Genomic DNA, 17,382 nt, shown 5'->3' with positions numbered 1-17,382 from the left:
AAATAGGTTAGTACTCATAATTTATTGAATAGAAGACCGAGAAAAATCTGCCTAATTCAAAAATTGTATATAATAACTAGGAACTAAACAAAACTCTATTAAGCGTTACTTCCTCTAGATATGTGGATGACCCCTTTGTCATTTTAAATCAAGAAATGTAAAAAATTGATGAAACTTGAATGCTCTACATCTAATTCACCTGGCAGGTTGAGAATAGCTCCAAAATTGCTTTTATTTAACTTGACAAAAGAACAATGGCCAATTGGATATCAGGTTCACAACTAACTAATGCACACGGACACACATACCCAGACTACGTCACGCCATCATCCATACCCAAAATTACCCCTCCTGGAATGTTAAATTAATAGGGCCTTTATCACATCCGAACCAAATTTGTTGATCCTTAGAAATTTAGTAATCAACTCAAATGTGAGATAAAATGTATAGAGCTTGAGAAATATAAATACAAATATTTTATCTTATTCAAATGAGCAGTAACATACAATGATCGCTTACCATCAAAATAAGATAAGACAGAAAAAGTTTTGCTTGAAAGTCAACATTGCTAGAGTACCAAAGAAACAGAACATCAAAGTTAAAATCAAACCGTATAGTTTAGCTGCTCCACAAATGTAAGGGCTAGGGACCAATAAGACTAATCCTATCCTCCTGGTTTTTAATCACTCATCGAAACATGAAAATACGGAGTCCGGATAAATAAAAATTCATATTCTGTAAATAATTTAAATATGAAAGAACATGTAAGTTTAAGGAATGATATTCTTAAAGAACATACTATAAATATAGAAATGGTGAGTATTTTAAACTACTCTGAACACCAAATGCAAGGTATCATTCAAATTGACCATTAGGCTTAGTTGGTTCATTTGGATTAATGATAGATTAAACCATCGAACAAAATTAAAATGGAACGAAAATGGAAGTGAAAATGTGGGAAGACCTTATTTCTTTTGTATTCACTTTTTTTCATGTTACCAGCAAAAAACATTTTTAATATATTTTTAAAATCCAAATATTTAGTTAATAAAAAGTGTTTAATATAAACTTTTAATCTTTGTGTTATGCAAAATTGAACAAGAATTTTTAATTTGATCTTGAATATTTGTTATTTACATAAAATTATAAAACAATTATTTAGCTAAGCATCAATATGCATCATCATCATACTTACTGGTTTCAACGCACTCCAAAGGCCCTAATGTTATTCGTCCAAGAGCGTCTTCAGGTAAATCCGGTTGTTGTAGGAAAACCATTTCCGTAATACCCAAAGTATTGGCTGCATAAACATAAATATTAAACACATTTAGGCATATATATATAGTATTAATATAGTATTTTAACATACCTGTAGTATAGTAGCCATCATCTGTATTCCATTTATCATCATTAACGTCATCACAATTACACCATTGGGACGGATTCTCACATTTTTTGCCAATCGAACAAGGACAAGTACCCCTATAATAAAAATTGGGCTTAGTACAAAATCATCATACTAAACTAGCTTACCTCTTTACATCTCCAATAAAGTCAACTGTTTGATTAGCGGATGACGTAAACCACGTCGCCGAGTGTAACTCTAGAGGAGCTTTCAAGCAGTCATATTTAATGTATTGACTGCAGTTTAACGAATGCGATACCAATTCCTGCAACATTTCCGCATTGAATTCCCGATATTTAATGCTGAAGCTGCATCAGAAAGAAAATATTATCGTTTAATAGACAATGTAGACATATAACTGTTTGTATTGCAATTGCAATGTACAAGGTGTTTGAAGAGAAAGTTTATACTTGTCTAGCTTATAATTTTGCGCATGCATGTAAGATTCTTGGGAGGTATCTTAATCAGTAGTTTGACTACAGATAATTTAGTTGCGCAAGAGTTTTGAAAAGTCTTGATTCTAGATTCAATTATTTAAGATTATCGCCACTTAAATGATGCATCAAGTACTTTCCTTATTCGAAAATTGGCCAGAAACTTTGAGAAGACTGGTGCAGCAATAGAATAAGCCAAAATTTGTAACACCAAGATGATATAGAACGACAAGTGTGATGAACATCTATCTAATTCGAACGCGCCCTTATGATTTAAATATGAAAATCAATACCGTGTTTTAAACAATGACCTAAAGCCTTTACAGAATTCAGCTGGTGCATATATTAAAGCCTCAGAATGCCAGTCACAGGCTTGACTTCATTAAAGGTAGTTGAGCGCTTTTCAGGGTTTACCAGTATACGATTCTTAAGGACATCGGACAAAGGCTCTTCATTCTTACAGGCTTCTTCCAATCAGGCTGCAATGTCGGCGAGATAATTGATACACCCTTTCTTTTTTGGAGATAAAGATTACATTTGAACTTTACATTTTGGAATTTCCGAATCGTATGTTTTAATGTTTAATAAACATTATTTCCAGAGATAGGGTTATATATGTTAAATCAGTCCATTGAATATAAACTTTCTTTTGAGACACTTTGTGTAGAAAAAACATATTTCTTACCTGAAATCTTTTTCTGATGGCGATCTTACATCCATCTGACTAGGAAGATTGTGTTCGACAATAGTTTTGGTTGATTCCTCAATGCTCTGAAACTCACATCTTACATGAGCCGGAGGAAATCGGCCGTTTCCATCTATGTCAATCAAATACACATCTGGTTTAGTATATCCTAAAAATAAATTCTATATTAATGACTAATAACAGACGATTACTAAAGCTTTGGTTTATTTTTTTAGAAAAGTTTATATCTTTTAAAAGACATAAAAAAGCTACTTCACAAAGTAAATAAATCTGGCAATTTCACGTTATCAACATAATGTTATACCTCAAATTTAATTTTCATTGCTTTACATGAATTAATCAGATGCTGCCTGTATGTGACATTGACTAGTTGCTGTTCTTTTTAATTTATATTTGTACTAATTTATAGACATTTCATCTATTGTCATATGAAAGGTTTAGTCGTTCTAAATTATTTAAAATACATGCAAAGTTTTTAGTTATCTCACGCGGTTTCACTTTACGATTTATAAAAACAATTTTGAGACTTTTTTCATGTTTCTGGAACCTATGTTCAGGTTTTACCAATGTAACAGATATGTCTATAAACAACATACACTTTTATCAAGTAATTGTTTTGCTTTAATGGTATATTTCCCTATAAAACAATGTTTACTCAGCATATTTATTTATTCGTTGATTTCATCTCTCTTGCATTGATTGGCACGTATCATTTGAAGATTAGCACTGTCCAAATATTGCATAAATATTTTTTTAGTTAAATAGGTCTCTTAATTAACCACTTCAAGGTCGGAGGTATATGGAATGAAGTGTTAAAAACATTGCTTGATTATTTTTAAGGCTACCTAAAAGAGCTAGTTCCTCGCAAGTTTTTCTATAAAGAGCAAAGTGGCAATTGGTACCGGTATAACCAGTGTTGGTACAATCACAAGTTAGCCTATCTTCCTTAACAGAACATTTTCCACCGTGCTCACATGTATTTGGTCTCAAACAGGCATCCACGAACCTAATAAAATAATTAAATTTAATTAATTTTGGCATAATTGTACCGTTAAATATATTGTTAATTGAACTCACATACAATCATCCAAAGTAACTTCACCAACAACTCTCTCAGTCTGCAAAACTCTTCTTGGTTCAAGAATGACACCGTTCACTTGTATGTCTCGCATGCATCTAAAATAACATGAGCATTACTTTATATTTTACTGACAAATACACTATATGACCATGCTTCCAAATATGATATACACAAATATATAAATAGTGGCAATTCAAAGTTGTTTGACAAATTGACAATCTAATATAGTTTCAGTACTTAAATATCTTCCAATGTTTATATAAAAAAAGTTCTATAATATATTTTCAATGTATTTTTAAATATATTACATATATTTTATTTTTTAGCTGTTAAATTAAATATATATTCAGGCTTTTACCAAATTAATATGCCAGGTGTGTTAATAATTACTATCTGGTTCCTGTAAAAGATTTCATTGCCATAAGTACGGGATGCTATGATATGTTATTTTACTCTACCAACCCCAAAACTACACAAAATACGCTACGTCAAAACAACGTATAGATGTATAAAACTTTGAATATATCGAGTTTTTTGCTTAAAAACTTGAATTTGTAACACGCAAAAGACGGCAAAAGGAGGAAAAATGAATGCCACATTGATCGAATTACAGACAAATAAAGAATCAAAATATTAGGAGTGAAATATTACTTTGAAAATTTAACATGTTCTTAATATTTTTACAGAAAATAGTAACGGGATACGAAAAATGGATTTATTTCGAAACGTCCACAATATGCTTAAAAACATAATAAGGTTATTTTTTAACATGACAATGTGCCACCTTATACAACAATACCGGTCAAATATGTTTCGAAATCATTTGGATGAGAAGTTTTATCATACCTGCCGTACTCCACTGCCACACACATCGATTTGGTCTTGCAGAGCAGCACTTTTTGAAACCGATTTTGAAGAAGTTAAAAAAGGCTTGGTGAATCATTTAGCTCAAAAAAAGAAACTGTTCTTTAAGAATGACAGCTACAAATTTCTTGAAATATCCCTTCGGCATCCATATATAGCCTAAATATATTTTAACTATCCATTATAAATAAGGTTCACTTCAGCAGAAAAATAAGAGAGTAATTACCGACTAGGGCTTTGCACGAGCATTCACAATTAAATAAGTAATTTTTATAAAAAAGATGTGAAGTAATTCCGATACCTATAGGAATTTAAATCCTTTGAAACTATATAATGCATCAAAAATAAAAAGTAATTGGAATAAAAAAAGGGAGACTTCTTCTTATTTTACAGTTATGTTTTAAATTCGACAAGTATATATACAAGCCATAAAAATGAAAACTAAATTCATAATTATTTTCGGAAATATAACTTGTAACAAGATATTATTTCGTGCAATAACACAACTAACGGCGCCAAGAAAATTAATTAATAATGACCAAATATACAATAACCTTGAAAATAATAACTGGGATTCCCTAGAAACTTTTACCTTAGGACTTACCCAACTAAACCGGCATTTGACCTCGAACCAGCGGCTATCTTGATCTTATCGCCGATGGCGAACTTCAAATCGCCAATTCTCTCGGTCTTTCCTTTCTTATCAACGCTTACGTTTATCTCTCCATTGGCATAGGTAACGTTCAGGAAATGCCAAATACCCTTTGTTTTCTTTACGCTAATCAAATTAGTCGTATTTTTCAAGCTATTAAGCAATTCGAACCGCACTTCATCGTTCACTACCCTCACTTCCCAGTAAATGCCTGTCTGGGCCTCGCTTGATGCAATAACACTCAGATTACTATTAGCCTGCAAGCAGCAATATATTAATTTTCGTTTATATACAGTTAGACTCGAAATTATATTTACCTTGAAATGAAAACTTAGACTCAAAGTATCGACATGTTCGTTATGCCACCAAATATGACTAGCGGAGAATGGAAATGTTATGGGAATAATTTTAACGTCACTCTCGTAGAATTCCGGACCAATCAATCCCAAATAATGAACTTTCGGATTGTTCTTGTTCAACTCGTAGATGATCGATATGTCGTTGTAAAACACGTACTTCAGAGAACCTACAAAGTTATTGGTCGATTTCAAACCAATTTTCTTTTGGAGTTCCGGACCGCCACCTAAAACGTCCCAAGAATAAGCTCAATAATTCACCTGGCCCGACCATCACCACCTATGTAAATCTCGGGGTCGATGTAGAGGAACGGTTTGCCGGTTATGTTGATGGTTTTGATCTCGTCGTTCAAAATCAGATGAACCTTCTCGTGCTCGTGGAAGATGGTCAGATTGTTCCACTGATGTAGCTTGAAATCGGGCGTGTTACCAAGACGTACGGTCACTTCGTTTTTACCCCCGAAATCCATGACAACATAGACGGATCTATTATATATCGATGCAGCGATATAATGATCAATAATGCCATGTTCACCTACAATTCAAAATGTCAAAAATGATTGTATTAATCAATATATAAAATATTTTTTGTTTTCAGAAATCATTGACAATAAGGTGTAAATAAATTATTAGCACAGTCGACACATTTACTAATTAATTAAATTAGTAATAAAAAAGTTAAACTAGTTCCTGAAAATAGAAACTGGCTTGAGCGCCACCGCAACAGTATAAGTTTTGAAAGTTCTATATTCACTGATTCCAATTTCATTGCCAGTTATAACTATTTACTCTATGTGTGTAATTGCTATGCTGTCCTGTAATATACACATTCATTAAATTTGCTAGTATATAGATCCAGTATGTCCGAAGATCTTTTTTGTGTATATTTTAGATTCTCATTTTTACCAACTAGGGTTGATCTGGGCTTGAACCGCGGCCACAGCATTAAGCTTACCGACAGGCAAGTGGCCTACTTGGAAATCATCACAGAATATATAAGAATTTACCCAGCCTGGTTATTGGCATGACTGAATCATTTCCCTTATCAGATTTTGGGTTTTTGCCCTTTAGACAATGAACCAAGCAAGCCGGCCTATTTATTTCTGAAATAGAAAATGAATAAAAATACAGACGGTGTCTTTACATTACTCCGGTTATTTACGTAAAGGTATTTTGCCAGTTTTCATACGTACTGTGTTCTCAAGATATACATATAAGTTTCGAGAACACTTAAAAAAAATCTTATCTGTCATTTTAGCTCTTACTTATTTTTCTAGTTCTGATTCAATTCAGCTGAGCTAAACTGATCTCCTGTACTTCATATACTTATGCAAGGCCATACGTCAATGCATTTGATTCTTATGCATGGTTATGTCTTTCTTCTAGCATTGTAGTAAGCAGTGTGTATCTTCTCTTATGGTGATGGTCTTATGATCTTTTTAGATATCTATTGCCTTCTGTACAATAATATTTTTGATACATATATTTCGATACGTAATACATTAGTATTGTTTTTGCAGTGCCATAATCTATTTAATGCGAAGAGATTATTTGTTAAATGGCGCCTCGGTTCTGTAATTCCTTTGGACTCTTGATCTTCGTCAGCCCTTTGATACTCGGTAAGCAAAATTTTCCTATTAGTTGTTTTTCCTATTTTCTACATGACCTCTTTTTATTTGTTTCTCACAAGACCTCAGACTTACTTACTGTAGACTAACCAAGATAATTTCCTTAATCAAGTCTAGTCTTTTTCCATTAGTAATAACGCCAAATGAACAGATGAATTTATCGAACAAATATATGCAATTTTTGAAAGTTTACTTACCTCCTGCTGCGTATAGAAGAGCTGAATCATCAAATCTGGTCTTAAATAGCATGGAGAATCTAGTCACAGATGAATGTATTCTGTCCTTCCAATCATAAACCCGATACGAAACATAGGATGAACCTCTTAAAGTTAGAATTGTAGCAGCTAGAAATCGCGGAAACACATTTAATTCATCCAAATATAAATCCATTTGCAATTATATGTATAGCATTATGACCATATAAAAATATATATAAATAATAGAAATCGTATTATATTATATTGTGAACAATTAAATAGTGTTTAATTACTTATGGTTATCATAATAAAAATAATATTTAATATAATAGTGTAATATTTGAATAAACTTGTAAATAAAATATATTAATTCAAATTAGTTTTTAACTTACTATATATATCACAAAATTCGCCTTCATAATTGGTCCCAAAACAATCACATGTTATTGCATAATAATGATTGACACACCTAGATCCTTTAAAGCATAAATTATCATTGCTTGCACATTTATTAATACATCCCTCTTGAACATTCTCATGCTTTGTGGCTATAAGCGGTGATATTTGCAACAAATCAGATGCTGATTTTCCAGTGCTCAACACAACATCTCTTATGCAACCGACGAATGATTCAATAATGTACTTAACGCCATGAAGGCGTTCTTCAGAGCTAAGACCTGAAAGTTAAAGAATCAACACTGCAACTCCTTCAAGTTTAAAGAACAGAACGTAATTTGTACCTCCTATTAGAATCACTGATGTAACATTGGCGGAAACTCCATAATTGTTTTCTGTATCTAAACCTTTAAGATCAGTTTCATCTCTGAGATCATCGACAGCGGCAAGTAATTTAGCTGCATGGACATCAATTCGTACCTACAAAATAGTAAAAAGTATAAAATATATATTATGTGATCATATATGATTCCGTCATTTTTAAAGTAGACTTCCTAAATTCGGCTGCTTGTATTTAATATATTTGGCAACGCAGACATTTGATATTCGATAAGTACAGAAATCAAATTTTACTTAGTTGTTCGTTAAGTTTTGTCATTTATCATGTCATATTCATTTGTCGTTAGTTGTTAAATTTACTAGAAACATATTTTAATATTAAATGTAATCCTAGATTTCAAACATGACTATTATTACTTAACATATTACGACAATTTCAACCTTCAAGGTAATGTTTATATGTATTAATTTATGAAAAATTATTCTTTCATTTTATAAATCAAGTGGTTTCTGCTCGTTACAATTATAACAAGAAGCGATGTCGACACATTTCTAGATAGTTTCAACTTTAGCTTCAGAGCATCTTATTTTAATTTGAAATAATGACACAAGTTTCATCTAGAGTGACGAAACAACGGTCAAAATTATATCATCTCAAATTTTAAACAAAATACTAAAACCACTGCTCAATAAAATTAAGTTTTAAATTATTTAAATTATATTATATTTTCTTGTAATATGTATGTTTTAAACACAAACCCAAAAGAATTGTGCTGTCAATCATATATTGTAATTACTTTTACATAAAATTTTTAAGAAATAATGTGTAATTCCAACACGAGGCTTCTGATAATCTAATAATGCAATGATCATGGAAAATCACCAAAAATTAATGAAAAAATTTACAGTATTACACGAATATATATTTTAAATGCTTCAATTATAAATAATAATATTAATAATTATTTTAAAACTAAAATGAACGGCTACATACATATTATAATTTAATATACATTAATATTTTGTTTTCCAAAACTATCCTGGTTGAATAGACATAAATAATTATTAAGAAGTGAAGTCTAGTTTAATATCATATATACTGATACTGATTTGTTGGATCGTTTACATTATATTACCAGGAGGCCATAATTGGACGTAATTACAAATTACATAATTATAATGTCGATATATTGCGTCATTGTCAATATCTGCTTTTTATTTGAAAAAGGTAATGAAATATCTTGCATTATTTTTTATTATCTATATGGTAATCAAAGAATCTTCGATTCCAGAGTGATTAAACAAAATCAAGTGAAGCAGCCACCAATCGAAATACTCAACTTGTCATTATAATAATATTCATTCATTTCGTTATCTCACAAACGGTCATAAGTGCAACCATGTAACTTTCTTCAGATTGGCGATATTTCAGATAGTCCACTTTTGTAAGCAAAAACAACCCTGAATAAGTTTTGAGAAACGTATCCCAACAGTTCCTTTATTGTAATACAAAATAAATATATTGAATGTTCAAAATCGACATAATAAAAAAGCCGTATTGACAGCAAGGATGGTAATAGCATTGCAAAGAAATTGTACATCAAGAGCTTGCTCGATATTGTCTATTGTCTTGTCACATTCATCTAGCTCTCTATTGTCAACAACTAACACAATTAAAGCAGACTACATACATTTTTAGTCGTTCACAGAAAATTGAGTGAAATTAGCTCGGAAGTTTTGAGGCATCCACTGCATAGCTCAAATCTTACCAAGTTCTTCAGTGACGATTTACCAGATCCATGTATCTAAGTACCTCACTTATTCCACCTTCCAGTGTAACATAAACACACGGGCTTGTATTTTGAACAACCAATCTGAACTTTCAGTAGCGTGATAAACTACAACATTTATATATAATAGATATAATAGATATAATACACATTTCACTCATAATCGTCTTCCGGTTCAAAATAGACACATCGCCTTGGTTTTTGAAAACCAGAACTGTATAAGGCGCGCGATATAACATGTATATGAGCATGAAGGTTGGGTATTTCTAGAAGAGTACAAGAATCATGAGGGTATTTCTTCCCATAGAACAGTGTGGCATAGCGGTCCACGACTGACAAGTACGGTTCGTCAGGTGGGGAAATTGAATCGATGGCTAGGCCTTATCTGCTTATTTATCGTATCCGCACCATAAACCATAATTGCTCTACTGTTATTACTTAATTTCTTTATAAAATACCACATACCCATTCTCACATACATGTGGCGTGTCCAATAAAGCAGGCGACTCACGCCATAAACGACGTCAAATATAATTCCAATTGTAATTTGTAAAAATGTAAAATTCGTTTTAAACTTGAGGTGGAATTTTTCTTCACATATTATTTTAGTTAAACTAAATAGGAACGGAACATATAATTAAATTGGCCTATAAAATTCGATTTGGGTTGGAATTGGTGAGCCATGCTGTCAATGATAATAATTAAAAGTTATAAACTAGCAAAACGTTATTTTGGTGTTATGGCTATTTTCATTATATCTATTTGGCAACATTGGAACGTCCTGATGTCCTAAATTTTTATGACGTGAGTCGGTTGTTTTATTGGACGGATTATACTTGGGTTATGTGAGAGAGAAGGAAATTTTTGTTTCTCATAACTATGATGAGAAAAGTAGTTTTTCGAATCAATAATTTTTTAAAAATTTTTTATAATAAAGCAACAGTCGGAAAGTTCCAGTGATTAATTTAAATAATTTGTGAGTTTTAATATTCTAATGCTATCCAATTTGATGATATTTGATGAATACTGCCAATTTTCTCAAAGAACATTTCTATTTCCTATGTTCTACTACTTCTACCTTGAAAACTGATGGCTCAAATGTTTTTTTATCTGGTACAGAACCGTTGCCCGACTAATTGGATATCTAGGTCTCACACGCTTATATTAATTTTATTGACTTGTTTTGTTACAATACCATTTACTTTTTTGCATTTTTTACCTAATTTTGATTTCTCTAAATATCATTTTTATTTTACAGATTTGTTGTAATATAAACGAATTGACGCTGTAGAAGCAGTTAAAATAATATTGTTAACAATGAAATTTGCCATATTTTTAAAATACACAGTGTACATATTTAAATGTTTAAAACAGCAGCACTTGATGGGAATAATTATCTAATAAACAAAATGCCCACAGTTAAGTCAATTGACATACAATTGATTAATTTTTTTTGTTTCGCCTCAATTCTTGCAAAATTATCACAATTCCTGTATTCGGAACGTGACTCACTGAATCATGACTTACCGTAACAGTGTGCCATTGGTCGTTGTTGAGGCTTCGACCCACGGTCAACGCAGTAGAATGTTTCCCGTAAACATGCACCACCTTCAATTGACCTTGCTGGACAATGATGTATAAAGCATAGGGCTGTAGCTGGATGCCATTGGGTACTTTTACGTTATGGTATACTAGTAAACCGTGAGGAAGTCTCGTGCGAAACTGGAAGGATATCTGGCGGCAAAGTCTAAAATCATTAATTTCTATTAAGAACTATTCTTTAAAAATATACAAAAATACCAACAAATTACAATAACACCTTAACATTCTGAAAAATATTTAATCAAAAACAAATTAAAATATAATAGTAATAAATTATTTTATGAAAATGTAAAGTGAAATATAATATTGCTGAAAATATTTTTCATCGCTAATTGCTAGTTTTACCAATCTTTAGAGCAAGGGATGTATCCCGTTTTTAACAAATTACTGGTGTTCAAATACAATTTCCTATTTTGACTAGTCATGGGCAACAAGTAGTAGTCACTAGAATATTTAGAACCACAAAATATAGAGATATAGAATGGAACCTTAAATAGCCACACCCATAACTAAGTTCTGACATTGCTTGACCAAGATATAATTCCTAATTTGACTTTTTTTGTGTGTATATTCATACTCTTACAACTTAACCTATCGAAAAGGAAAATATAAGTTTTAAAAAGTTAAATACTGGAATCAGTAGTTGTTCAGCGTACATTACAAACTTCAAAAAGAATTAGAAGTAAGTACAAATAATAAATATTATGTTAAATAAAGGAAGTAAACTGGAAATCTTGAGAACTAAAAACTAAAACATGTTTTTCTCCTCAAATCCTTTTGAAACAGACAAATCTGTGCCTTCAACTTCACGCATATAATAACCAATATAATTCTATGCCATAAAAATGAGCTCTTTTTTTAAACCATTAGTTATGTACATCTTAAACAAGCCAATGTAATGAAAAAATAATAATTAAGAGTTGCTTATTCTGGTGAATGGAAAAAATAAATAGGATTGCGAAGTTCAAAAATGAAAAAAATACATGGGCTACATATAAGGCAACAACAATATACAATTAGAAAATAAGTTATTAGTTGTCAGATTAGATAGTGTTTTTGATGTATTTTGAAAATATTTTATAAAAATGTTAACTAGTATTTAAATAAAATATTTTAAAATGCTATTTTTTGTTTTCCCCCTGTAACAAAAATATTTTATTGAAATCCAACTTTTTAATTTCCCGCCATAATAAGTAGTCGCACTTCACTCGTCCTCAGATGGCTAAGATGCTCAAAACTTGGACAATATATAGTCATTTTCCTTTACTATTATGTCAGTACGATAACGAAGTCAAATTCACTGTAAGAATTTAACATATGCGATAACAATTATTTTGTGGATAATTGATTGTTGGAACACAAAACAAACAGACCACTGTCACCAGCATTATATTTTGCTACGAATTAATTCCGAAACCTAACACATTTATTTTTTAATTGTATTTTGTTAAGTAAACATCGTCATGTTTTATAAATAATTTAAAAATAATAAAATAAATTTACGAGTTTAAAAACTGGTTGGTAACAACAAAAGCCGAACGCCAAATTAAAACTGACGTTGGGACGCAACAAAATTTTAATTATCTATTGTTCAAAATAATTTTTTCCTTTAGGGTTTAGTTCTTAATAAATATATGTCTTTTTATGCATATACAAGCACTTCGGTGCTCTAATCTATTAGCCCATTTAGATTTTTCTTTATAATTTAGTAATATAACGTATATTTATAATAAATCGGTTCGAATTCGAATAATATGATAATTCTCAGCGAAGCAATAGTTTCTCGTCGTAGTATATTCTCAACAGCAATGACAACGAGATGCGTAAGTTAGACTAATTATAATATTTCTTCGCCATTTTTGTAAATATCTGTCTATATCTCCACTTAATGTTCTCAATTTAGTAATCATAATTTAGGCTATATTGTATTTTATTTTAATTATTTTTATATGAGTATTATTCCGTTATAATAGAAGATTAAAAGCAGTGCTAGAACCAAAAACTAAGTTTCTTTTATTAATATCTAATGCATATTATATTAATTATATTCAGTTTGAAAACAAGAATTATCAAAAAATGTTGTTAATTAAAACACTAAAATACTTAGCTTAGATAATATTTTATAGTTGCATAACTATAATAATTAAAAAATAAATTGTATAACTACACAGTTACTTCAACTTCAATACATAAAACCTATTATAATAAGTTGGGAAAGAAAGACATGGTTTTCAAGTTTTCCAAACGAATTTATTGAAAATACATTTCTAACACTAATCAGTAATGTATATGCTATTTTCAACGATAACCTAGTTCCACGTTTTTAGTAAACTCATAATTCTTTCACTGTGGAATATCGGAATATTCTCCGCGAAAATTGAACCAAGCCTCTTTAGAATTTTGCTTTTCAATATAAGGGAATTTTGCATAGACCGAAACAAATTATAGACTGGTGCAAATAATTTTTGCCTTTTTTTAATTTCCTGCTTCATTCGCATTAATTGTTGACGATTTTGTTGACTTTTTCCAATTTCACCGAATAGTTTCATTGCCCTCCTTGGTCATTGTAACTTCGTAACCCTTCTGAAATTTATCCGAACCTAAACTATGATAGTTCTTGAACATTATTGTTGTACATGACATAATGGTCTATTGAGCTTTCAGGACAAATTTAACATTGAAACTTTCGGGACGAAAACTAACAGCCTAATTATGACACTAACTCTCATTTAAATACTCATCAACATTAATATTTTCCAGTTTCCCATGAGTCAGTGCCGGTTATTGTTATTTGTTGAAGCGAAAAAACGAAATGCGGTAAAAATGAACTTTTGGAATCTCATTGTCTCAATCAATTAATCATCATTTCCAAGCCGTAATAATTTATGGGCTGAGTAAATAAATTACGCTACCTTTACAATTAGAACTTTCCATGGACTTTTCATGACTGTTTCATGAGATTGAAATAAATTGTGAGAAAAACTCATTTTCCAACCAGATAATTAAATTAACTAAATATTATACCACTAAAATTAATGCTTTTCAGACCGATTGGTATTTTAAAATGTAACTTTTAAGTAAAGTATGATATTTTTCCGTTTTTGTTGGTTTGTTATCTTTATTATTCAGAATTTTACTAAATATACCTGAATCAATTTTAATCAAATCAAAAGTTAACATATTTAATCAATTACCATATAACATACTCCATTCCCAATAAAATAAAGTAGCAATTTCAATAACTAACTTTCATCGATATCGGTAGATTTCAAATCAAGTTTAAAATATCTTTCGCAACTAAAACCTTGTTAATATATATCAATGTTGATGTTAAAATGATTAATCTGTTATTCCTTTTATAGTAAAATTAATATAGGATTATGCCCTAAGTTGCATGTGGCAATTCTGGTGACTCTGCTTTAATTGCTAAAACTATATTATTTTTATATTTTTAATTAATATTACGTGTTATTTTGTATGGTATTTATTAATTTTTTATTTATTAAGTTTTGTAATCAACCTTAATAATCAACCTTAGAATAGATTTATTGCCATTTTCAGTTAATTATCAAAAATCTAAAAATCAATAAAAATAATATTAAATTACCTTAACTGGAACGTTTGTATTATGTCACCATCGATTTGAATAAAGGTATTGGACTGGGCAAACATAAACGTATTTTCCGATCCTGTTTCTTGGAATGTTAATTTGGGTCCTCTCTTTTCCTTTGGTATCACAGAACTATTTTGACTAGCTGTAACATTTTGCTCTGAAACATTAGTAATATCCATAAACACGTTGTAGATGTTGATGTTGATATAACAATTATATTTTATAACAACATTTAATATTATTGATTTGGTTTTATATTATGAAAATGTTACTCACTCAATGGTTACTCAACTTTTAGGCGCTTGTTTGCATTTTGATCATTTTACATTGTAAAAAAGCATTTATTGAAAACAGTTGTTCAAAGAATTATGTTGATTTCGAAATTCTAGGTTATGTTAGTTTTAAAAGTTAATAATACAGTCCTCCTTGCTGATCCCAACAGCAAGACTTTATGGCTATCAATATATTTCTTCAGTGGTGATGGATGGCTCCCCTAGACTGGTTTATGACCTATTTTCTTTTTATTATTAGAAACATCTTCCTTTTTACTTGGCAGCTAGTACAACCGCAATGTTGAAGGTTTCAAAGCGTTTTTTTTTTTGGTTAATTCGTGTGGTAGGCATTCTATTTCCTTTTGAATATTTCCTATAGCTTGTACTGTTAAGCTGTCTGAAATTTCTTTGATACTTTGAGCTAAATTCTATTCAAAAAGTATTGCAATTCATTGTTTTCGATCATTGTTGGTCCACCAAGTCGTTGATTTCAATTCTCATTGACACCGAAAACACAATATTTAAATCGTTGAAATTAAAACCGGCCATTAAGATAGGATGGAGCAGCATCACTATAAATTTCTAACAAGTTCTGAATGGAGTGCGGCGGTATATTTCGTTAAATCAGACAACAAAAGTACCGTATCTCGAAAATGCCATTTTGACCTCAATGATTGGCGTTTGTTTACATTGAATAACACAATAATACTAAATAGAAAACTGTTGTTTTATAAACCGTCCAGTTTAAGAATCAAGTTAGGTGGTTTGGCTTAATTGTTTACTTTAATACCTCACATTTTCAGAAATATCGCTAATCAAAATACATGCAAGTACTTAATAAATAATGAAAATACTGAAGTAGTATAATATTTTGTTTATATTTAAGCTAAGGAATACTGGAATTCCTTTGTTATCCAAATTTATCAGTTAGTACAAGATGGTTCTGGCTTAGTTTCCCTGGATTGAAACTATAATATTGAAGCTGTCAAAATAGCAACATCCTATATGAACAAAATATTTCAGTAGATCTTCCAAAAGCTTGAAGTAGGTGTTTATGTTTCTCATAGACTAAAGGGCGTGGAGATGCGCAAGAACTTCTTTAGATTGGAAAACCTGAAGTTAGTCAAGCTGTCTTGGTCTCCATATAACCAGCATTTTAGACTCAGTTGCCTTCACATGATGAAAGTTTTACTATTTCTGCGGAGTAGCGAGAATACCAAGCGGGAATAGCTCTTATCCTTGCAAAGGGCAATATGAATTTAAATGTATTATTGAAACCTGTGGCTTTCTGGAGCCAGATGATTAAAATACATTTAATTTGGAAACTCCAACAATGAAACTGAATCATCTGAGTTTTGCTGGAGTTTTTCAGTAGCCGCCAGAACTTGTCTCCAAACGCGCTTTAACTGTGTGATTTACTTAAGCTTGAAGACGATTCTGAATAGGATTGGAACAATATTCTATGGTTTAGAAGGCGGTATCGTCTGCATAAAATACTGAATTCATGTGATTCGAAATTGGAAAATCAGCAGGTCCGGGGAGGATGGAGATTCTTGGGTAAATCCAAAAGGGATTGGTTTACGAGAGGAAATTTCAGCAAATATTTTTTTTCTGGGATAGCTTATTGTCCTGTAATGAACGAATGAGGGTTATCGGCTAATCTTAGCTTATTCCAAAATTGGCTTTTTTAATCGAAAGATGTTTTATGGAGCACTGCAGATATCTTGGAGAAACCAGGTTGTTTGGAAGTAGCCTAAACCTGATACCCCTATTGTTAATATATTAAATGATAATATATTTTGCCTAGTCTATGTTGGGGGTAGGACAGGAAAAACCCATTTCGTAAAGAGTTACTTTATGTTTCATAAGTCCCAACATATATTTAAACTTTTTCTGAAGATATTATGTCGAAATTCATGAGGAATTCTACCTTGATAGGGGGGATTAAGCTTTTGTCCACTAAGCGATTAGTGGTGCGTCAGATTTCGTAAGGGTTGGTGATTGAGGATTTAACACTGTCCCTGATAAGCAGTACTTAATTTCACAG

General features: G+C 31.0%; 1 protein-coding gene across 4 annotated transcripts in view; it reads right to left on the bottom strand.

The window, feature by feature from the left end:
* Positions 1–17,382, bottom strand: part of axo (axotactin) — an 80,730-nt gene that overhangs the window by 19,247 nt on the left and 44,101 nt on the right. For all 4 annotated transcript variants that reach the window (XR_013008502.1, XR_013008505.1, XM_076419358.1 and 1 more), the window contains exons 3-16: positions 15,058–15,220; positions 11,376–11,595; positions 8,064–8,199; positions 7,716–8,000; positions 7,324–7,470; positions 5,779–6,033; positions 5,460–5,725; positions 5,095–5,399; positions 3,623–3,721; positions 3,391–3,551; positions 2,525–2,693; positions 1,534–1,713; positions 1,370–1,482; positions 1,196–1,300 (exon numbers count right to left, since the gene is read on the bottom strand). Coding sequence is in view for 2 of the 4 variants with exons in the window: in XM_076419358.1 (XP_076275473.1) it covers positions 1,196–1,300; positions 1,370–1,482; positions 1,534–1,713; positions 2,525–2,693; positions 3,391–3,551; positions 3,623–3,721; positions 5,095–5,399; positions 5,460–5,725; positions 5,779–6,033; positions 7,324–7,470; positions 7,716–8,000; positions 8,064–8,199; positions 11,376–11,595; positions 15,058–15,220 (2,604 nt within the window). In the remaining 2 variants the exon portion in view is untranslated. The remainder of the gene's footprint in view (positions 1–1,195; positions 1,301–1,369; positions 1,483–1,533; positions 1,714–2,524; positions 2,694–3,390; positions 3,552–3,622; positions 3,722–5,094; positions 5,400–5,459; positions 5,726–5,778; positions 6,034–7,323; positions 7,471–7,715; positions 8,001–8,063; positions 8,200–11,375; positions 11,596–15,057; positions 15,221–17,382) is intronic.

This window comes from Rhynchophorus ferrugineus, unplaced genomic scaffold, assembly GCF_030347505.1.
Source record: "Rhynchophorus ferrugineus isolate W39M unplaced genomic scaffold, kcgeb_rfMv2 rfM1, whole genome shotgun sequence".
Classification (NCBI taxonomy): Eukaryota; Metazoa; Arthropoda; class Insecta; order Coleoptera; family Curculionidae; genus Rhynchophorus; species Rhynchophorus ferrugineus.
The sequence above is the reverse complement of the archived record's forward strand: the minus strand, read 5'-3'. Positions and strand labels throughout refer to the sequence as shown.